The sequence below is a fragment of the Pongo abelii genome, chromosome 16 (genome assembly GCF_028885655.2).
Source record: "Pongo abelii isolate AG06213 chromosome 16, NHGRI_mPonAbe1-v2.0_pri, whole genome shotgun sequence".
Classification (NCBI taxonomy): Eukaryota; Metazoa; Chordata; class Mammalia; order Primates; family Hominidae; genus Pongo; species Pongo abelii.
This window is the reverse complement of record NC_072001.2, coordinates 45,482,552-45,506,109: the sequence shown is the minus strand read 5'-3', so window position 1 is coordinate 45,506,109 and position 23,558 is coordinate 45,482,552. Positions and strand designations below refer to the sequence as shown.

Below are 23,558 nucleotides of genomic sequence, written 5' to 3'. Positions count from 1 at the left end.
TTCTCCATGTTGCTCAGGCTGGTCTCAAACTCCCAACCTCAGGTGATCCACCCGCCTCCGCCTCCCAAAGTACTGGATTACAGGCGTGAGCCACTGTGCCTGACCTGTGAATTTTTCAAGTTGTCACAAAGCTCCAAACAAATTTCCAATATATTTATTGAAAAAAAAAATTGTTGCCGGGCACAGTGGCTCACTCCTGTAATCCCAGCATTTTGGGAGGCCGAGGTGGGTGGATCACGAGGTCAAGAGATCGAGACCATCCTGGCCAACATGGTGAAACCCTGTCTCTACTAAAAATACAAAAATTAGCCAGGCATGGTGGTGTGCACCTGTAATCCCAGCTACTCGGGAGGCTGAGGCAGAAGAATTGCTCGAACCCAGGAGGCGGAGGTTGCAGTGAGCTGAGATGACACTACTGCACTCCAGCCTGGTGACAGTGAGACACTGTCTCAAAAAAAAAAAAAAAATTGCATATGCACTTCAAACTTATATTGTTCAAGGGTCTAATGCATAATTTTTTCAGTAAACTCAAAGTGGATTCCCCAAATTGTGAGATAAATCTTTTATGTAAATTCATGTGTTTTACAGATATGTGAAGAAATCCCACAATACAGTAATTACAATCTTATTAAAATCTCAACTCTATTAGAGATTTTGCATGTCAAGAAATCTTTTAGGTTCTGCTATTCCTCAGACTATGTTCCTGACTTCATTGAGGGTTTCAGAGGATAAATCAGGGGTCAGACTGGTAGAGTCACATAGAGAAAGAAAGAAAATAAGAAAAATGCTAGGAAAACCAGGCAGCATCTCAATTCCTCCAGAATGATCTTCACAAACTGGCATCACTGTTATGCTGGCAATAAATTTGCAAATCTCACACACCTCTTCTAGTGTAAGCAGAAAACACAGACATTCAGGCTAGGTGCAAGGGGCTAACACCTGTAATCCCAGCACTTTGGGAGGCCAAGATTGCTTGAACCCAGGAGTTCAAGACCAGCCTGGGCAACACGACGAGAACTCATCTCAACAAAAAAATTTAAAAGTTAGCTGGGTGTGGTGGGGCACAGTTGTAGTCCCAGCTACTTGGGAGGCTGAGGTGGGAGGATCCATTGAGCCCAGCAGGTTGAGAGTGCAGTGGGCTGTGATTGTGCCACTGCACTCCAGCCTGGGTGAGAGCAAGACCATCTAAAAAAAAAAACAACAACAACAAAAAAAGGCATGCAGAGCTAATTTTTTGTTTTTAGTATCCACACATCTAAAAGTTGAATAATTAAAGAAAAATTAATCAGCACTGATTGACTCTGGAAGAGTATTAAATTAGCTTTTCCCTTTGAAGTAGACCTCAGGCTTAACTTACCTCAAGCTCTTTTGATTCTGAGAGCCTATATGCCTATACTGTATAAGTTAAACAGTGCATCAGTCCTTTCTATCACTTTAAATTCAGACTAGGACTAAAAAATTTTAGTTAGAAATTACAGGTTTATTTTTATATTTTGAAAAAGGCATAATAAAAAACAAAAACAACCAGGCATATCAATATTTGTGACATACACATACACACAAAAATGAATACAGGAAATAATATGAAGAAAAAGCATAGTATGTTTTGAAACCAACGTAGGGTATGAACAGATTTTTGATGAAATACAACTAAAGGCTTTAAGTGTCGATGTAATGTTTGAGATATTACGATCACTCTTATCCTACTAGCAAAAATTAGCAAAGTAGGCTTTAAAACATGATTCCTGTTGTTTTAGCAGGATTTATTTTGGTAATGATCCTGCTTCCTTATAAACAACTACTTTACTTATCATTGTTGAAGTCTTCTTGTGTTAAGGAGTGCAATGAGGCCAGGCATGGTGGCTAACACCCGTACTCCCAGCACTTTGGGAGGCTGAGGCGGGAGGATCGTTTGAACCCAGGAGTTCGAGACCAGCCTCAACAACATGGCAAAACTCTGTCTCTACAGAAAATACAAAAATTAGCCAGGCGTGGTGGCACGTGCCTATAGTCCCAGCTACTTGGGAGGCTGAGGTGGGAAGATCACTTGAGGCTGAGAGGTAAAGGCTGCAGTGAGGTCAAGATCAGGCCACACCACACTCTCAGCAACCTGGGTGACAGAGTGAGATCCTGTCTTAAAAAAAAAAAAAAAGGAAAGAAAAGAAAAAAACAAAAAACAAAACTGATGTATATGTTTTAAAGCAAAACAGAACCCCAAGTCTAAAAGTAAAATCAGCCAAGGGTAGTTACAATACTGATTAAAAAGAGTATATCCTGAGGCAGTTGTTAGTATATCACTCTCTATTATATGCACAATAACCTCCGATAGGTAAAATATCTGAGTATTTTGCAAGGTAAACCTCCAAAGTTATACTACAATGTGCCTTTTTCTTTGCTGTTTCTTCTTTGCCTATTCCTACAGCTACCAGTAAACACTTAGGAACTGCTTTGTGTGCCAGGGTCTCCAAGACTACCTCCAGGTTCCATGATTTGCTAGGAGAATTCACAAGACTCAGCATATCATCACACAGCTATGATTTATTACAGCAAAAGCATATGAAGCAAAACAGCAAAGAGAAAAGGTATAGAGGCAAAGTCTGGGGGAAACCAGGTATAAGCCTCCAGAGTCCTCTAACAGTGGAGTCACACATATGTGTTGTTTCATTCCACCAGCAACTGAATTGTGACAACATGTGAGAAATGTTGTTTACCAGGGAAGCTTGTTAGAGATACAGTGCCCAGGGTTTTTACTGGGGGCTGGTCACGTAGGTACCTTCTACCTATCATGTACCAAAATTCTAGACTCCCAGGAAGAAAGCAGGTTTTCAGCACAAACCACAGGTTAGCTACCATGAACCACTCTTTTCAGTGAGTGGAGCCCTCCTGTTAAGGTTTACATATGTCCCCCAAAGTTCAAGTGTTGGAAATTTAATTGACATTGTAAAAGTGTTATGAGACCTTTAAAAAGTAATTAGGTAAGGAGGGCTTTGCCCTCATTAATGAATTAGTGCTGCTATCTCGGGAGTGGGCTCATGATAAAAGGCTAAGTTTAGACCCATATATCTTTCTCATGCTCACTTGCCACGTGGTGCCTTCTGCCACGGCAAGACCCTCGCTAGATGCTGGCGCTATGTTCTTGGACTGCCTAGCCACCACACCCGTCAACCAAATAAACTTCTGTTCATTATAAAATACTTAGTTTGTGTAATTCTGTTATGACAGCAGAACAGACTAAGATACCTTCTGATATCTAAGTTCCCAGATGCAACAGCTGAGGACAAACCTTATAATCAGGCCTTTCAAAGGATAAGTCAGGCTGGTTATGTTACTCTTTTCTGCATACTTAGTGACATTCCCACAGGAATAATCATCATAGACATTTTCAGATTCAAGAAGACCCTTCTAATTCAGAAACACCTTTTTCCTTTTTTTTTTTTTTTTTTTTTGAAGACAGAGTCTTGCTCTGTTGCCCAGGCTGGAGTGCGGTGGCACGATCTGGGTTCACTGCAACCTCTGCCTCCTGGGTTCAAGCGATTCTCCTGCCTCAGCCTCCTGAGTAGCTGGGATTACAGGCGCATGCCATCACGCCTGGCTAATTTTTGTATTTTTTATTTTTTTGGAGATGGAGTCTTGCTCAGTCGCCCAGGCTGGAGTGCAGTGGCACGATCTCAGCTCACTGCAAACTCTGCCTCCTGGGTTCAAGCAATTCTTCTGCCTCAGCCTCCCAAGTAGCTGGGATTACAGGCGTCCACCACCATGCCTGGTTAATTTTTTATATTTCTACTAGAGATGGGGTTTCACCATGCTGTCTAGGCTGGTCTCAAACTCCTGACCTCAGGTGACCAACCCATCTGGGTTGGCCTCCCAAAGTGTTGGGATTACAGGTGTGAGCCACTGCGCCCAGCCTAATTTTTGTATTTTTAGTAGAGACAGTTGTTTCGCCATGTTGGCCAGGCTGGTCTCAAACTCCTGACTTCGTGATCCGCCCACCTAGGCCCCCCAAAGTGCTGGGATTACAGGCTTGAGCCACCGTGCCTGGCCAGAAACACACTTTTTTTTTTTGAGACAGGGTCTTACTGTGTCGCCCAGGCTATAGCGCAGTGGCGTGATCAAGACTCATTGCAACCATGACCTCCCAGGCTTAGGTGATCCTCTTACCTCAGCCTCCCGAATAGCTGGGACTACAGGCATGCACCACCATGGTCGGCTAATTTTTTGTTTATTTTGTAGATATGGGATTTCACCATGTTACCCAGGCTGGTCTTGAACTCCTGGGTTTAAGTGATCTGCCCCACTCAGCCTCCCGAAGTGTTAGGATTACAGGTGTGAGCCACCACACCAGACCATAAACACACATTTTTAAAAAAAGACAGAGAATTTCCTGCCTGAGAAATGGTTAATTCACTTGTTAATAAATTGTCATGGCTATTTTTTAGCTTCTCTAGTTTTACTGAAAGGTAGAATAAAAATATATGAAAAACAAAAGAAAAGTCAGTTTGGTCTTAATGAAGCTGAGATCTTGATACTCCAATATAAAGCAGGTTCTTTCAGTATTACTAGCAGCAAAGACTATTAATACCCATGTTACAGTCAACTAGAAATAGACTTCATATGACTACACATAATTGAGCAAAAATAGTTGATGACTACTTGGCATTAATAGTTTGGACATGGACTTTAGAAGTAAAAGGTAAAGGAGGCATTATAATATCATGTTTATAAAGATAACTTTCTTCAGCTAATATTTTGGGGATACAAGACGAAACTTCATTTTGTTGTTTACGCCACTTGAGTATATTCTCTGCCAGTTCTTCTGTCTCAGTCACCAATATATCCATCTTTGCTAAAGCCTGGTTCTGTAACATTTGAAAAGGGAAACAGGAGAAATTATGTCTCTTATTAATTCATTATATCATGAGTAACTGATACCAAAGGTTAACACCTGATCTTTTTCCAGCCCCTTACTTCAAAAGCTCCTTAAAACTGCTTTCCCACTTCTTACAGTACAAACCTACTCTTTGTGAGTTCACCTCTTTTGTCTTCAATAATCACTCAATGCAGATGACCCTCAATTTATATTGCTAAACCTAACCTCCTTCCTAAAATTCAGGCCCACATTTAAGACTACTGGTAATCTCTATCTGGATGTACCTTCAATATCTCAAACTCAGTCTAACTACAGTTCAAAAATGATTGACCATTTACTACATGTGAAAGATGTGTCAAAAAATAAACTTACTAACCTCTTTTTTTTTTTTTTTTTGAGATGGTGTCTCACTCTGTTGCCAGACTGGAGTGCAGTGGCGCAATCTCAGCTCACTGCAACCTCCGTCTCCTGGGTTCAAGCGATTCTTCTGCCTCATCCTCCCAGGTAGGTGGGACTACAGGCACGTGCCACCACGCCCAGCTAATTTTTTGTATTTTTAGTAGAGACGGGGTTTCACCATGTTAGCCAGGATGGTCGTGATCTCCTGACCTCGTGATCCACCCACCTCAGCCTCCCAAAGTGCTGGGATTACAGGTGTGAACCATCGCGCCCAGCCCACTTACTAACTTCTTTAACCCACACTTGATCCTGCTCACCTTCAAGTCACCCAGACTAGAAACTTCATTATTTTTGAGGTGTCCCTTGTCCAATTCATAGCCAAGTTCTAAAAATGTGACCTCCAAAATCTAAAAAAATTATCTTCTGTATTCCTACGCTTTAAATCTTTTATCTGAATGACGGTAATTAGTCTCCAGGTTTTTCTGCCTTTGGTTTCTCTGCCTAGTCTTCTAACCCAGAGCTGATCAAACTGTAATGTGCACAGGAATCACCTGAGGAACTTGTTAAAACGTAGATTCTGATTCTGCAGTTCTAGGGTGTATGATGTCTGTAGTTTTGTATTTATAACAAGCTTCCAAATGATGTTGATACTCTCTGCCCATACTCAAGAGTAGCAAGGCTCAGTCTGCTCTATCCAATATTTTCTCCATGATTAAAGCAATTCTAATCAAGTCACTCCTCTGCACCCTTCACTAAAAAAAGAAAACACACACACACACACACACACACACACACACACACACACACACACACACACACACACACACACACACACACATTCAATGGCTCCCCAATACTCAGACAGTAAAGTCTAAGGTTCCTGGTCTGGTTTTTAAGGCACTGCATAAACTAACCCTGAGCTGATCTCCTCAATACCTTTACGCATCAGCCAAAGTGGAGTATCACTTTTCCCCCATACTCTCTCGGTTCTTTGACTTTTATGTCTTTCCTCACATTGCTCCTTTTGCCCAAACTATCCTTTCTGACGCATGTCCGAATTTCACTTATTCTTTAAGATTCAGCTTACTTTGGCAAGTGCGGTGGCTCAGGCCTTTAATCCCAACACTTTGGGAGGCCGAGGCAGGTGGATCACCTGAGGTCAGGAGTTGGAGACCAGCCTGGCCAACATGGCAAAACCCCGTCTCTACTAAAAATACAAACTATTAGCCAGGCGTGGTGGTGGGCGCCTGTTAATCCCAGCTACTTGGGAGGCTGAGGCAGGAGAATCGCTTGAACCCAAGAGGCGGAGGTTGCACTAAGCCGAGATTGTGCCATTGCACTCCAGCCTGGGCAACAAGAGTGAAACTCCGTATCAGGAAAAAAAAAAAAAAAAAAAAGATTCAGCTTACTGCTAACACCTAAATAAATCTTTATTGAAGCTGGACATGGTGGCTCATGCCTGTGATCTCAGCATTTTGAGAGGCCGAGGCGGGTGCCTCACTTGAGCTTAGGAGTTCGAAACCAGCCTAGGCAACATAGTGAGAACTCATCTCTATTTAAAAAACAAAACAAAAACTTTATTGAAGTCTTTCTATCCCTATCCTACTCAGAATCCTCCTAAACTGGAAGTAATTCCTCCCTTTTCTATGCTCAATAGATGGCATCTCTTTATAATTCTTTGCTGCATTTATTATGCAAATATAATCTTATAAGTAGAAAATGTATATTTTACAGCTGTCTCACCAAACATTGAGAATTTGAAGGCAGGGATTGGTCATATCTATCTTTCACAATACATGTAACATAGCCACAGCACAATGAAGGCAACACATGTTTATTAAATGTTGGAATAAAATAATTTAAAATGGCTTCTAAATAAAAATTACATAAAAAAGAAAATGTTAAATCCAAGGTCTAAATAAATAAACACTTCTTCTTCTTCTTCTTTTTTTTTTTTTTTTAATGGGAGATGGAGTCTTGCTGTCGCCCAGGATGGAGTGCACTGGCACAATCTCAGCTCACTGCAACCTCTGCCTCCCAGGTTCAAGCAATTCTCCTGCCTCAGCCTCCGGGTAGCTGGAATTACAGGTGCACACCACCATGCCCGGCTAATTTTTGTATTTTCAGTAAAGATGGAGTTTCACCATGTTGGCCAGGCTGGTCTCCAACTCCTGACCTCAAGTGATCTACCCGCCGAGGCCTCCCAAAGTGCAGGGATTACAGGTGTGAACTACCATGCCCGGCCAAGAAAATATTTCTTGATTTAAAAATTAACTAGCTCATAATATTAGCTATTAAAAAGCTAAACTGGGAGAGCACACTTCTAAGATTCTAGTAAAAAATAACTAAAGATAGCTATATTAATACTCACCATTTTCTTTAGATTTGCAGCTAAATGAGGAATATTTCTAATTGTTTCAAGGTGGGTTTCTAATCTCTCAATGAAAGTCACAGCCAACTCCAGCAAATGTACCATATATCTGAAAGAGAAAGAAAAAAGTCAACCATTTTTTTAAGTTTAATTGTTTTACGTTCCTTTTCTTTTCCTTTAATCAGGACTTTTTATTTGAGATAAGAATTACAATCAACCTAGAGAGCCAATAACAACCTTCCTGCATTCATAGAAATATTAGTGATAAAAAAAGGTCCTTCTCTTTCACTTTAAGGAACTTGTCATCCAAATAAAAAAATGGAAAGAGACAACAGTAATCATATCTGGAACCCAACTTAATGTTAGAGAAACCTCAATGTTAATCATTTTCTCATATAAGTAAAGGAATTTCCCTAGATAAAAAAACCCCATTCCATTTCCTTTTTTTTTTTGAGATGGAGTCTTGCTATGTCACCAGGCTGGAGCGCAGTGGTGCAATCTCGGCTCACTGCAACCTCTGCCTCCTGGATTCAAGCAATTCTCTTGCCTCAGCCTCCCGAGTAGCTGGGATTACAGGCGCCCGCCGCCAGGCCTGGCTAATTTTTGTATTTTTAGCAGAAGGGGTTCATTATGTTGGCCAGGATGGTCTCGATCTCCTGACCTTGTGATCCACCCACCTTGGCCTCCCAAAGTGCTGGGATTACAGGCATGAGCCACCTTGCCCAACCCCATTTCTTTTTTTTTTTTTTTTTTTGGAGACAGGGTCTCACTCTGTTGCCCAGGCTGGAGTGCAGTGGCACAATCTCGGCTCACTGTAACCTCTGCCTCCTGGGTTCAAGTGATTCTTGTGCCTCAGTCTCCTGAGTAGCTGAGATCACAGGCGTGCACCACTACATTCAGTTAATTTTTGTATTTTTAGTAGACACAGGGTTTTGTCATGTTGGCCAAGCTGGTCTCAAACTCCTGGCCTCAAGTGATCCACCCATCTTGGCCTCCCAAATTACTGGGATTACAGGGGTGAGCCATGACGCCTGGCCTCATTCCATTTCAACTTACGCATTCTCTGTGAAGAATGAAGACAATAAGGATAAATGTACTTCATTAAAATAGCCTACATAGAAAGCTACTTTGAATCTCTGCACTTGCAAAAATGCTTTCAAATCATTGCCTAGTTCTTAGATGTAGTACAATATATACATTAAGGGTAATGATAATGTACTAAACAGATACTGAATATAGCCACAAGAAAGGGGTTTTGTTTTTTGTTTTGAGACAGAGTCTCACCCTGTTGCCCAGGCTGGAGTGCAGTGGCACAATCTCAGGTCATCCCCACCTCTGCCTCCTGGGTTCAAGTGATTTTCCTGCCTCAGCCTCACCAGTAGCTGGTATTACAGGCATGTGCCACCATGCCCAGCATATTTCGTATTTTTTGGTAGAGATGGAGTTTCACCATGTTGGCCAGGCTGGTCTTGAACTCCTGGCCTCAAGTGATCAGCCCACCTCGGCCTCCCAAAGTGTTGGGATTACAGGCGTGAGCCACTGTGCCCAGCCTTGTTTTGTTGTTTTGGAAGAATAAGTTTTTGTATATCTATTATTTTTCTACAAAATAAAAAATCTGATACTTAAGAGAAGATACTGATTTGCTTAAGCTAGTGAGGCACTGGCGGAGAAAGTAAGCAATGAGATCCCCAGATGCTTGCTTCGTATTTATTTATTTGAGACAGGGTCTCACTCTGTCACCCAGGCTAGTGCAATCACAGCTCACTGCAGACTTGACCTCCTGGGCTCAGGTCACCCTCCCAGCTCAGGAATACAGGTGTGTTCCATCATGTGTTGCTAATTTTTATTTATTTTATTTTTTTGTAGAAACGAGGTTTTGCCATGTTGCCCAGGCTAGTATTTATCATTAGTCATAATCTACATCTTCAATTTGATACTTGTAATACTCTGTGAGGAAGAGGGCAATAGAACTCATCTCTATTCTATTTATTGGGAAACTAAGGCAAAAATGTAAATCATTTGCTCAAGGCTTTGAGGCATATAAACAGTAGAGATGAGAACAGAATCCAGGTTTTTTCCTCCCTTAGTTGATAGTGTTTTCATCTGCCCCAGTTAAACCCCGCCAATAGAATTTTTACATAGGCAACATTAACTCAACAATGAATTTACTTTACAACAGTGAATTTACTTCACATACAAACAATTTTTATTGTTACATGTTATGGATCTAATGTCTTTCATTAAAGTCATAATTTATAATTCCCAAAACACAATGGCCAAGTTCTTCCTTTTTGCCATAGGTATAATGGTTTAAAAGCAAAGATTTTCTTTCTGATTTAATATATCAATATTAATAATGTTAACAAATACAATCACTAATTGTTTTATGAATTCTGCTACAAAGTAACTGTAAAACAAAAAGTAAACTCAGAAAACAGGTGTAACTGTTAATTTCTACTTTTCAGTCTAACCTGTGATAAACAGCTTCAATAGGTAAGTTTTCCTGGCACATGGGTTTCAACAGTCTTTGCCTAAGGGATCTCTTCTCTTTCAGCACTGCTTCCAAATGATTATTCATGCTTTGCAGAGTATGACATTTCTGAGCTATACAAATTAAAAACAGTAATTATAGTTAGCAATAGGACAAATAACAGAATCACTAATAATTTCTTCTTTGCCTTGGTTTGATACTACCAATGTCAAAAATTCATCCTATCATTACCCTCCTGTCTCCTCTTTGCTATCTTTAATACCAATACCAATTTCATTTTCAACAGCTTTCTCTTAGTCAGTTTTTGTATATCTAATATATTTCTATTATCTCTTTTCCTAGTGATAACCAAATCTAGTGCTAAATTCTTTCTCTGTGTTTCTCATCTCTACCTCTTATTCAGTTCTTATAGCCAGAGCTATATTCTTAACACAAAGTCTTTTTTCCTACCCCTGACTCTAATAGTCTATAAAAGACCATCGAAAAAGAGTCACCTTAGCTGGTGCGCTAGCTCATACCTGTAATCGCAGTGTTTTGGGAGACTGAACCGGGAGAATTGAGGCCATGAGTTCGAGACCAGCCTGGGCAACATAGCAAGACCTCATCTCTAAAAAAAATTGAAAAAAAAAAAATAGCTGGGCTTGGTGGCACATGCCAGTAGTCCTAGCTACTTGAGAGAATCAGTTGAAACCAGGTGTTAAAGTTACAGCAACCTGTACTTCAGCCTGGGTTACAGAGTGACACTCTTAAAAAAAAAAAGTCATCCTACAAGCTATTTCTGATTATCTCATTTTCCCCATTCAGTTAATGGCTGCCAATTGACCTTTCTTTAAAATTCTTCTTTGGAAAAATTCAGATTTGCAGAAAAGTTTCAAAAAAAGCTCGGTGAACTCACATATACATTTTATTTACATTCACCGATTGTTAACATTTGGCTACATTTTCTTTTTATCTTCTTTCTCTCTCTTCTCTCTCTCTCTCTCTAATTTTTGCTGATCCACTTGAGAGTAAGCTGCAGACAGCATGATATTTTTTACCTGTAAAACGTTAGCATGTATTTCCCAAGAACAGGAACATTCTCCTATATAACTACAGCACATTATCAAATTCAAAAAATTTAACATTAATACAATACTACCAATATTTAATACAGTCCATATTTAAACATCACTAAGTATCCCAATAATGTCCTTTACAGCAAAAAGAATTTAAATTTTGAGACAGGCTCTCACTCTTTCACCCAGGCTGGAGCAGAGTGCTACGATCACAACTCATTGCAGCCTCGACCTCCCAGGCTCAAACAATCCTTCCGCCTCAGCCTTTCATGTAACTGGCACTACAGGTACATGCTACAATGCCTGGCTAGTTTTTGTATTTTTTTGTAGAGATAGGGTTTCACCATGTTGGCTGGTCTTGAACTCCCGGGCTCAAGCAATCCACCCACCTTGGCCTCCCAAAGTGCTGGGTTTACAGGCGTGACTCTCCACGCCTGGCCACAAGAACATTTTCTCATCAAATATTCAAAACATTGCCAGCCATGGTGGTATGTACCTGTGATCCCAGCTACTTGGGAGGGTGATTTGGGAGGACTGCTTGAGCCATTCAAGACTACCCTAGGCAACATAGGAAGACCCCATCTCATTAAAATAAAAAATTGATCCATGATCATACAGTGCTTTAGCTGTCATGTCCCTTTAGTCTCCTTTAATCTGAAAAGTTCCTCAGACTTTGTCTTTCAAGTTCTCCTGATTTTGAAGAGCCAATTTGGTGACTTTTTATGCTATTTGTACTACTCAAGCCAATAGAACTTCTATTTCAGCATAGAAATAGAGAATTTCATTAGCTTTGGGACAACACCTAGAAAAACGATGGTGTATCATAATTTGACTGACTGGTGCTTATTTACAGTAATCCAAGAAAAAGTTGAAATTCCAGTGATTATCCACTTAACCAAACCACTTACCCAAAAAGAAAGGATGAACAACATCTGCTGTATCTTTTTCTAGTTTCAGGAGTTCAATTTCCAGGTTTTTCTACATGAGGAACAAAAGTAACATTTAGCTCAATCAGAAAGTGTCCATGGCCAGGTGCGGTGGCTCACTCCTGTAATCCCAGCACTTTGGGAGGCTGAGGCAGGTGGATCACCTGAGGTCAGGATGTAGTGAGCCGAGATTGTGCTACTGCACTCCAGTATGGGTAACAGAGTGAGACTCTGTCTCAAAAAAAAAAAAAAAAAAAAAAAAAAAAAGAGTCCAGGGGATTTACTGAAGTTTTTCATTTTGCTGTTCTTGCCCTGCTGCTGCTACTGTTACTACTGTTACTACTATTAGAAAGTAAACATGTAGCTAGCTAGTTATGTGCTAGATACTGTTCTAAGTTCAGAGGAATTGCTGTTTGAACCAATAAAGTTTTTTTGTTTTTGAGACAGGGTCTCTGTCTGTCACCCAGGCTGGAGTGCAGTGGCGCAAACACGGCTCACTGCAGCCCCGATCTCCTAGGCTTAAGTGATCCTCCCACCTCAGCCTCCCAAGTAGCTGGGACTACAGGTGTGTGCCACCATGTCTGGTTATTTTTAAAATTTTTTGTAGAGACGGGATCTCCCTATGTTGCCCACACTGGTCTCAAACTCCTGGGCTCAAGCAGTCCTCCCACCTAGGCCTCCCAAAGTGCGAAGATTATAGGTGTGAGCCACTACAACTGGCCAACTTTTGTTTTCTGTTTTCCTATACTAGGAGTAGAAAGTGAAAAGTTCAGGCCGGGCACAGTGGCTCACACCTGTAATCCCAGCACTTTGGGAGGCCGAGGCGGGCAGATCATGGGGTCAGGAGATCGAGACCATCCTGGCTAACATGGTGAAACCCCATCTCTACTAAAAATACAAATAATTAGCCGGGCATGGTAGCGGGCGCCTGTAGTCCCAGCTACTCATGAGGCTGAGACAGAAGAATGGTGTGAACCTGGGAGGCGGAGCTTGCAGTGAGCGGAGATTGTGCCACTGCACTCCAGCCTCCAGCCTGGGTGACAGAGCAAGACTCCGTCTCAAAAAAAAAAAAAAAAAAAAAAAAAAAAAGAAAGTGAAAACAACATGATTTACCTGGTAGATTTCAGCTTGAATATTTGTGATCTGCTGTAGTCTGGTGAAGTTCACAAAACAAGAAACTGTTTTCTTAGACATGTTTAACATCTCCTGTTGGTAAATGAACAAGGAAAGTAGCAGAATGTCATAAAAAGTTTCTAGGTACATTGGAATAGCATGCCCATAGTCTAAAATATAAGAATATATTTTGTTCAACACTGCCTTTGAACATGAAGTACAAAGTAAAACAGTAGCAATATGTAATTCCTGTTTTAGAACCTTCACCATCACAAATCACTTGCTCAAATATTTTTTTTAAAAAAGAGAGAAACAAACAACACACTCCCTTTGTATTATTTCCTAAGGTACCATACAAAATAGATTTGTATTACTGATAGTTTATCAAAGGATTCAAAGGCTAAAGTTCTCGGAGAATCACCTCTACCTTTCCAAATGACTCAGGCCCAGTCTCTCAGAGCTTCTGGGGTTGAAATCAAATACTTTTTGCCTTCATGGAATTATTTATTGGATTCGTTAAATGACCTCAGTTGGCTACAAGTCATTCATACTGTGTTTGTTCACATTCTCATCTTTTAGTTAAAGGATTATTTGTATCCAGGCATAATTATTCTTTTAAAAAGGTTACCCCTTCTTTTTCATCCTTTCATTCCATGAGTCCATGCACATTATCTCAGAATTGAGTATTATCTTGTGCATTCCTAGACTTCATCCATAATTTTCACTATCATCTTGCTTTCTAGAATGCTAGCACAGGAAAGAACGTCATATATATATAAAAAATATATATTATATATAAAATATATATAATATATAAAAAATATATATTATATATAAAATATATAAATATATAATATATATAATATACATAAAACATAAAATATATATTATATATAAAATATAAAAAATATATAAAATATATATTATATATAAAGTATATATAAAATGTATATAAAACATATATAATATATAAAATATATAAAATATATAATATATAATATATAAAATATATATTATATATTATATATAAAATATATAATATATATTATATATTATATATAAAATATATTATATATATTATATATAAAATATATTATATATTATATATAAAATATATAATATATAAAATATTATATATAATATATAAAATATTATATATAATATATAAAATATATATAATATATAAAATATTATATATAGTATAATATATAATATATAAAATATTATATATAGTATAATATATAATATATAAAATATTATATATAGTATAATATGTAATATATAAAATATTATATATAGTATAATATATAATATATAAAATATTATATATAGTATAATATATAAAATATTATATATAGTATAATATATAATATATAAAATATTATATATAGTATAATATATAATATATAAAATATATAGTATAATATATAATATATAAAATATTATATATAGTATAATATATAATATATAAAATATTATATATAGTATAATATATAATATATAAAATATTATATATAGTATAATATATAATATATAAAATATTATATATAGTATATAAAATATATTATATAACATATAGTATATAAAATATATTATATATAGTATATAAAATATAAAATATATAATATATAAATATATATAATATATAAAAATATAATATATAATATACATAAAATATATAATATATATAATTATATATAAAATATAATAATATATAATATATTATATATTATACATAAAATATATAACATAATATATATAAAACATATAATATACATAATATATATATAAAATATATATATATTTTTTTAGATGGAGTCTCACTCTGTCGCACAGGTTGGAGTGCAGTGGCGCAATCTAGGCTCACTGCAAGCTCTGCCTCCCGGGTTCACACCATTCTCCTGCCTCAGCCTCCCAGGTAGCTAGGACTACAGGCACCCACTACCATGCCCGGCTAATTTTTTTGTATTTTTTAGTAGAGACGGGGTTTCACTGTGTTAGCCAGGACGGTCTCGATCTCCTGACCTCTTGATCTGCCCACCTAGGCCTCCCAAAATGCTGGGATTACAGGCGTGAGCCACCGACTGAGTTTTGCTCTTGTCACCCAGGCTGGAGCACAATGGCACCATCTCTGCTCACTGTAACCTCTGCCTCTTGCATTCAACTGATTCTCCTGCCTTAGCTTCCCAAATAGCTGGGATTACAGCTTCCCAAGTAGCTGGGAGTTTTTGGGATTACCGCCACCATGCCCAGCTAATTTTTTTATTTTTTATTTTTAGTACAGCTGGGGTTTCACCATGTTGGCCTGGCTGGTCTAGAACTGCTGACCTCAGGTGATCCACCCGCCTCAGCCTCCCAGAGTGCTCGGATTACAGGCGTGAGCCACCGCGCCCGGCCAAAGAACTTTAGAGATCAGATAGGCCAGGGACTGGAAAACTATAGTCCATGAAACAAATGCAGCCCATTACCTGTTTTTGTACAGCCTGTGAGCCAGGCATGGTTTTTATATTTTCAAATTGTTGGGAAAAAGAAAATCAAAGACAATATTTTATAACGGGCTGGGCACAGTGGCTCATGCCTGTAATCCCGAACTTTGGAGGCTGAGGTGGGTGGATCATTTGAGGTCAGGAGTTCAAGACCAGCCTGGCCAACAGGGTGAAACCCCGTCTCTACTAAAAATACAAAAATTAGCCAGGCAGGAGTGGTGCACACCTGTAATCCCAGCTACTCGGGAGGCTGAGGCAGGAGAATTGCTTCAGCCTAGGAGACAAGGTTGTGGTGAGCTGAGATTGCCACTGCACTCTAGTCTGGGCGACAGAGTGAGACTCTGTCAAGAAAAAAAAAAAAAAAAAAAAGCCTGGGCACAGTGGCTCACACCTGTGATCCCAACATTTTGGGAGGCCATGGCAAGTGGATTACCTGAGGTCAGGAGTTTGAGACCAGCCTGGCCAACATGGTGAAACTCTGTCTCTATTCAAAAAAAAAAAAAAAAAATTAGCCAGGCGTGGTGGCAGGCGCCTGTAATCCCAGCTACTTCGGGAGGCTGAGGCAGGAGAATTGCTTGAACCTGGGAAGCAGAGATTGCAGTGAGCCGAGATCGCGCCACTGCACTCCAGCCTGGGTGACAGAGCGAAACTCCGTCTAAAAAAAAAAAAGAAAAGAAAAGAAAATGATCTGAAATTCAAATTTCATGGTCCAGAAATAAAGTTTTATTGGAACATGACTTCTCTCATCCATTTACACACTATCTCTGGCTGCTTTTATACAACCACCTAGTTGTGTAGCTGCAACCATATGGCCCACAAAGCCTTACATATTTACTCTCTGGCTCTTCATAGTAAAAGTTTACTATCCAAAAATAATCAATTTTATGAACACTTACTGAGTTAGGCAATGGAATATTCAAATATGAGTGAAACAAGCTCTCTACCCTCACGAAGCTCATAATGGATGGGAAGAAAAAGGTATTCTAGATAGAAAGATCAAAAACATTATAAATGCTCAATAACCACCAGTGTTAGCATATATGTGAAAAGAGGGGTAAGATGTAGCTGAAAACATAGTCTCCAACATAATCATAGATGATCCTGAGTGCTATGCTCAACAATCATACTGCAGAAAATGGGAGCAACTCAACATTTTCTGGTGAAGAAGTAATATAATCATACATAATACTTATTTAGAAATACAGGCTGGCATGATGGCTCACACCTGTAATCCCAGCACTCTGGGAGGCTAAAACAGGAGAACTGCTTGAGCCCAGGAGTTTGAGACCAGCCTGCACAACACAGGGAGACCCTGTCTCTACAAAAAATTTAAAAAATTAGCCAGGCAGACGGGCGCGGTGGCTCACGGCTGTAATCCCAGCACTTTGGGAGGCCGAGGTGGGCAGATCACGAGGTCAGGAGATCGAGACCATCCTGGCCAACATGGTGAAACCCCATCTCTACTAAAAATACAAAAATTAGCTGGGTGTGGTAGTGTGCCTGTAGTCCCAGCTACTCGGGAGGCTGTGGCAGGAGAATCGCTTGAACCCAGGAGGCGGAGGTTGCAGTGAGCAGAGATCACGCCATTGCACTCCAGCCTGATGACAGAGCGAGACTCTGTCTCAAAAAAAAAAAAAAAAAAATTAGCCAGGCATGGTGACGTGTGCCTATAGTCCCAGCTACTTGGGAGGCTGGGGTGGGAAGATCCCTTGAGCCTGGGAGATTGAGGCTGCAGTGAGCTGTGATCATGCTACTGCAACTCCAGCCTGGGCAACAGAGTGAGACCCTGTCTCAGCAGCGGCAGGGAAGGTGGGGATATTTAACTGGAGCAGTATGAAAAATAAAACTGGCTGGGCGTGGTGGCTCACACCTGTAATCCCAGCACTTTGGGAGGCCGAGGTGGGTAGATCACCTGAGATCAGGAGTTGGAGACCGGCCTGGCCAACATGGTGAAACCCTGTCTCTACTAAAAATACAAAAACTAGCCAGGCATGATGACATATGCCTGTAATCCCAGCTACTAGGGAGGCTGAGCTGGGAGAATCACTTGAGCCCAGGAGGCTGAGGCTGCAGTAAGCTGTGAGCGCACTACTGCACTCCAGCCTGAACAACAGAGCGAGACTCTCTCTCAAAAAAAAAAAAAAAAAAAAATACACCTACAAAACAAACAAAATAAAAACACTAATGAAGAGGGAGGAGGGAATAGGGAATAGTACAGAGTTTACATCTGGAGTGATAAAGATGTTTTTGAAAAGAGTTGCACAATATTGAGTATAGTAAATGCCACTGAATTGTACATTTTAAGATAGTTAAAATAGTAAATTTTATGTTATATGTATTTTACCACAATAAAAAAAAAAAAAGGAAAACCCTGGTAACTAGCTAACATAAACAAAAAACACTAGTGGAGAAATAGACTGGAGAGGTTAGATATTTAAACAGGTGGCTGCTACAGTATTCCAGATAAGGATGAGAATGTGGACTAGGTCAGTAACAGTTAAAAAGGAAAGGAAGAAAAGATGGGAGTTCCTGCAAACATGGAATTGAGAAATCTTAGTTGATATGGTGAGGGATAAAATCCAGTTAATACTCTAAGGATTCTGCTTCAGGTGAGTGGACAGAGTTATGCCATTCACTGAAGTAGATAACACAAGATATTTTACTGATGGCAAAATTGAGGAACAGGAAAGTATTACTCCAACTTCACACTGCCAGTGTGTGCCAGGATGGAAGTGAGAACACATCTAATCCACTGCCCTTCCATCATATCAGCTGACCCTTTTTTCTTTGTTTCTCTCAGGAGGTAAATGAAAGCAAAATATTTTCTACAATTCATCACATTGTAACCAACCTGTTCCCTGGTATATCTCCCTCTCTCCATGCTTATACACTGATCTTAGTTGTATATCTGGCAAACTAGTGAATTGTCGGGTTCAACAATAGAGTAATGGTGCTTAGCTAAGAACATGCAAGAGAAACCAGAGGAAAAATAAGAATGTTTAAGAAGCAGATAACAAAAAAGGAGAGAAGAAAGAGAGAGGATCAGGTGCAGTGGCTCTCACCTGTAATACCTGCACTTAGGGAGGTGGAGGCTTATTTTCTATAATAAATAGAAAGTACAACTATTTGAGGATTGAGACTTAGTTTAACACATTTAAAAAAAAAAAAAAAGAAAAAAGCATCAGGGATTTGGGAATACAGAAAAGTCTTTTCCTTTAGCTATTGTTATTATATATTGCTATTACATGCCCCAAAGGGCAAAAGAACCCTGAAAATGAAAGGATCCTGAGAAAAAGGAGTCTATTCAGGGTATTTCTGTTTATTCCGTGGCTAGGCACAAGAAGAAGCCGAAATCCAGAACCTTTATACTTAATATAAAAATCCTGGCCTGTAATCCCAGGACTTTAGGAGGCTGAGGCAGGTGGATCATGAGGTCAGGAGTTCGAGACCAGCCTGACCAACATGGTGAAACCCCGTCTCTACTAAAAATACAAAAATTAGCTGGGTGTGGTGGTATGTGCCTGTAATCTCAGCTACTTGGGAGGCTGAGGCGGGAGCATTGCTTGAACCCGGGAAGCAGAGGTTGTGGTGAGCTGAGATCGTGCCATTGCACTCCACCCTAGGCAATAAGAGCGAAACTCCGTCTCAAAAAAATCCTGGTAACATTATATACCATATATGTATGTATAAATTTGTAATTTGTGGGCACTCTTTCTTCTTTTTCCTATCCCTTCCTTTTCATACCGAATTCTAGCTTAGGGACATTAAAAGGGAGGTAGTATAGCAGAGAATTTAAGAGCAGAGGCTCTCAAATGGGAGAGGAGGTGTAGAGGAGAGTAGGACACAGATTAAGAAAATAGAATTAGTAGATTCTGTGGTTTTTTTGGTAGATCCAGACCCTGATCTTATTAATTGCCAATAAGCAATGATCAAGCTTTGGTCAAGACTCCATGACTCACTCACACTTGCTGGAAAAATATCTAGAATGTAAGGCCACTAAAGCAGTCCCTAGGGGAATAAACTAAAGCAATACCCCATTATCCTGCAGAGAGCCCTACCTTTCTTTCACCAAATCACTCTCTAATGGATTGAAACAAAACTTCAAACAAGCTATGTTTTCTAGAAGAGTTGTATCAAATCACAATTTTAGGAATCACTCAATTTTTTAAAAATCCTTGCCAGCAGGAACTCAATAGTCTTAATTTTTAATGCACGAAAAATGATGTGCATTAAAGGGATGGGCTGTTTAAAGGGACGACGTGACAAATTATTTTGAAAGAATCAATGCTAAATCCTTCTAATAGGAAAAGGTTTTTGGCTGGGTGTAGTGGCTCACGCCTGTAATCCCGGCACTTTGGGAGGCCGAGGCGGGTGGATCATTTGAGGTCAGGAGTTCGAGACCAGCCTGACCAATATGGTGAAACCCCATCTCTACTAAAAATAAAAAAAATTAGCCGGGCGTGGTGGTGCACGCCTGTAATCTCAGCTACTCAGGAAGCTGAGGCAGGAGAATTGCTTGAACCGAGGAGGCGGAGGTTGCAGTGAGCCAAGATTGTGCCACTGTACTCCAGCCTGGGCAACAGAGTGAGACTCTGTCTCAGGGAAAAAAAATAAATAAATAAAAAAGAAAAAAGAAAAGATAAAGGTTTTTATGTATCAAGTTTGCTTAAAGTAAAACCAACCTACAAGTCTGTAAATAGCTCCCTCATTGGGACTAGCTGTGTAGTAAGGTTGTCAGAGGTCTTAAGGAGCTATGGAGTGGGATCTTAAGGGGCTATGGAGTGGGACATGTCAACTGTAGGTAAAACCAGTAACTGTCTAATTAATGTTACTTGAGAGACAGTAGACACCCTCAAGACAACCACCACCCCCAAAAAAGAGTTCACCCATCAATGCCTGAAATTCTGTCACCAGTGCCTCACTCCTTTGGTTTAGGCATTTGTATTTCCTACCAATGCTCTTTAGAGGGATACCAAGTACCAAAAGTTGGGGGGTTTTTTTTTTGAGACAGGGTCTTACTGTGTCACCCAGGCTGGAGTGCAGTGGCACGATTTTTGCCCACTGCAGCCTCCACCTCCAGGGCTCAAGCGATTCTCATGTCTCGGCTTCCCGAGTAGCTGGGATTACAGGCACCTACCACTATACCCGGCTGATTTTTGTATTTTTAGTAGAGACTGGGTTTCACCATGTTGGCCAGGCTGATCTCAAACTCCTGACCTCAGGTGATCCACCCACCTCGGCCTCCCAAAGTGTTGGGATTACAGGAGTGAGCCCTCAAAAATGTTTTCTATTATGAGTTTGCCAAACTATTTTGTGACAGGAGAACTGGACAATACAAGTGAGAGTACTAGGTAACCTGATAAGAAGAAAAAGGCCGGGTTCGGCTCCCAACACTTTGGGAGGCCGAGACAGGCAGATTACCTGAGGTCAGGAGTTCGAGACTACCCTGGCCAAAATGGTGAAACCCCATCTCTACTGAAAATATGAAAATTAGCAGGTGTGATGGCAGGTGCCTGTAGTCCCAGCTACTCGGGAGCACGAGAATTGCTTGAACCCAGGTGGCGGAGGGTACAGTGAGCCAAGATCACACACTGCACTCCAGCCTGGGCAACAGAGGGAGACTCTGTCTCAGAAAAAAAAAAAAAAAGAAAAAAAAGAAAAGAGAAAACACAGGAGAGGGCTGGGTGCAGTGGCTCACGCCTGTAATCCCAGCACTTTGGGAGGCAGAGGCAGGCGGATCACGAGGTCAGGAGATCAAGACCATCCTGGCTAACATGGTGAAACCCCATCTCTACTAAAAATACAAAAATTAGCTGGGCGAGGTGGTGGGCACCTGTAGTCCCAGCTACTCAGGAGGCTGAGGCAGGAGAATGGCATGAACCCAGGAGGCAGAGGTTGCAGTGAGCCAAGACTGTGCCACTGCACTCCAGCCTGGGCGACAGAGCGAGACTCCGTCTCAAAAAAAAAAAGAAAACACAGGAGAGAAGGGAGGAAGGATTACACTGTAGAGTGCTGTGGTCACCCCTGGTAAAGTCAGTCAACTAGGACCACCTGAATCTCACCATCACCCAGACAATGGGTGTTCAACGAAAGCTTAAAATCTTTTAAGACAGTATCACAGCCTCTTATAACAGTTTATCTTGAGAGAGGATACAATGTGTCAAAAGGGAGAGTACTAAGATCTAATTCTCCTTTAACAGTCTAGTGACCATGGGCAAGTTTCTTGGTCTAAGCCTTAGTTTCTTAAATTAAAAAATATTGTAAGGTATTAGAGTCTCTAATGGCGCTTCTAACTATAAAAAGTTATGTAGTTTCCGTAAATCTTCCATCATATTTGTAGTGCTTTTTTTTCTTTCTTTCAGAGACAGGGTCTCACTCTGTTGCCCAGGCTAAGTGCAGTGGCCTGATAGCATCTCACTGCAACCTCTATCTCCCGAGCTCAAGCCATCTTCCCATCTGAGCCTTCAGGACCCACGTGGTCCCCGGAGTAGTTGGGACCACAGGTGTACGCCACCATGCCGGCTAATATGTGCTAATTTTTACAGATCAGTTTAACTTTTCTGTTTTCTTTTTAGTGAAATTCCTCAACTTCCTCTATATATCAAAATTTACTTCCCCATTTTTCTCAATGCCCTTGATCCCACTTTCCCCAGGCCCTCCTGTCACTTGCATTCCATTATTTCCTCACATGTTCAATTTCTCCCTCTGTTGGCTCCTTCCCCCGACATGCTCTTCTTGCCCAACCTAAAACTGCCACTCCGTGACTCCTTGGGTTAATGTCTCTTCTCTCCTTCTCAAAATTAATGTCTTCCTCCATTCACGTTCCAAGGTCTTATCTTTTTAGCCAATACTTTTTTTTTTTTTTTGCCTTTAAAGATGCCAAGGCCGGGCACGGTGGCTCATGTCTGTAATCCCAGCACTTTGGGAGGCCGAGGCGGGTGGATCACGAGGTCAGGAGATCGAGACCATCCTGGCTAACAAGGTGAAACCCCGTCTCTACTAAACATACAAAAAAGAAAATTAGCTGGGCGTGGTGGCACGCGCCTGTAGTCCCAGCTACTCGAGAGGCTGAGGCAGGAGAATCGCTTGAACCAGGGAGGCGGAGGTTGCAGTGAGCCGAGACCGCGCCACTGCACTCCAGCCTGGGCGTTAGAGCGAGACTCTCTCATATAAATAAATAAATAAATAAATAAATAAATAAATAATAAAAATGCCAAAAAAGAGCTTCTGGCGCTCTTCTCTACCCAGTACCTCCCGCCCCAAATACGATTCAACACTTCCTACAAACGAGCGTTGTTGGGAATGCTTGTTCCGCAAAGGGACAGAACGATCCGTATTTCCCATCCCCGCCTTACACTACAGTCTAGAGGCAGTATCACTGGATGAAAAAAAGGCCGGTAACAGTCTAATCTCCCACAAACTGGACTGGGACAAATTTACCCTACAGACACTCAAAACAAAGTCTACCCTAAACACCATCTACTCAGATCCCCGCATTCCAAGCACCCACGGCAGAACGGTCGCGGCTGTTGCCTGGAAGGGGCTCTTATTACTCTAGTACAGACCCCAACCAGGACCCTCACCACTCCCACATCCAGCAGCACCAATTCACAGCCATATTGTTGCCACCGTGGGCACCCCCTTGATGACACCACCGTCGCCCCCACGTACCTGATTGACCATCCCCGAAGCTATGAAGTGGCCTAGCACTAGCCCAGCGCCGTTAGGCGCGGACGCCGGGTCCCAGGGGTTGGCAGCGGCCATGGCTCGGACGCACCTCCCGCGAAGGCGCCAAGAGTGAGCTGGATCTCAGGGCGAACGCACGGCGCGGCTCGATGACGTCACAGGGC

At 40.7% G+C, this 23,558-nt stretch overlaps 1 protein-coding gene across 4 annotated transcripts; it reads right to left on the bottom strand.

The window, feature by feature from the left end:
• Positions 1-1,459: 1,459 nt before the first annotated feature.
• HAUS2 (HAUS augmin like complex subunit 2) lies at positions 1,460-23,517 on the bottom strand. 4 transcript variants are annotated; one of them, XM_009249737.3, is made up of 6 exons: positions 23,380-23,507; positions 13,223-13,315; positions 12,092-12,161; positions 10,109-10,241; positions 7,638-7,746; positions 1,460-4,856 (listed from the first exon to the last, which is right to left on the bottom strand). In XM_009249737.3, the coding sequence occupies exons 1-6, from the start codon at positions 23,470-23,472 to the stop codon at positions 4,647-4,649; spliced, it is 708 nt and encodes a 235-aa protein (XP_009248012.2). In that variant the 5' UTR covers positions 23,473-23,507; the 3' UTR covers positions 1,460-4,646.
• Between the last annotated feature and the right edge of the window lie 41 nt (positions 23,518-23,558).

Coding starts and splice junctions, on each gene's coding strand:
- HAUS2 (XM_009249737.3), bottom strand. CDS start 23,472: ATGGCCGCTGCCAACCCCTGGGACCCGGCGTCCGCGCCTAACGGCGCT. Junction 13,316..23,379: donor CTTCGGGGATGGTCAATCAG/GTACGTGGGGGC, acceptor ATTTACCAACAG/GAGATGTTAAACATGTCTAA. Junction 7,747..10,108: donor ATTGAAGCTGTTTATCACAG/GTTAGACTGAAA, acceptor TTTCTCTTTCAG/ATATATGGTACATTTGCTGG.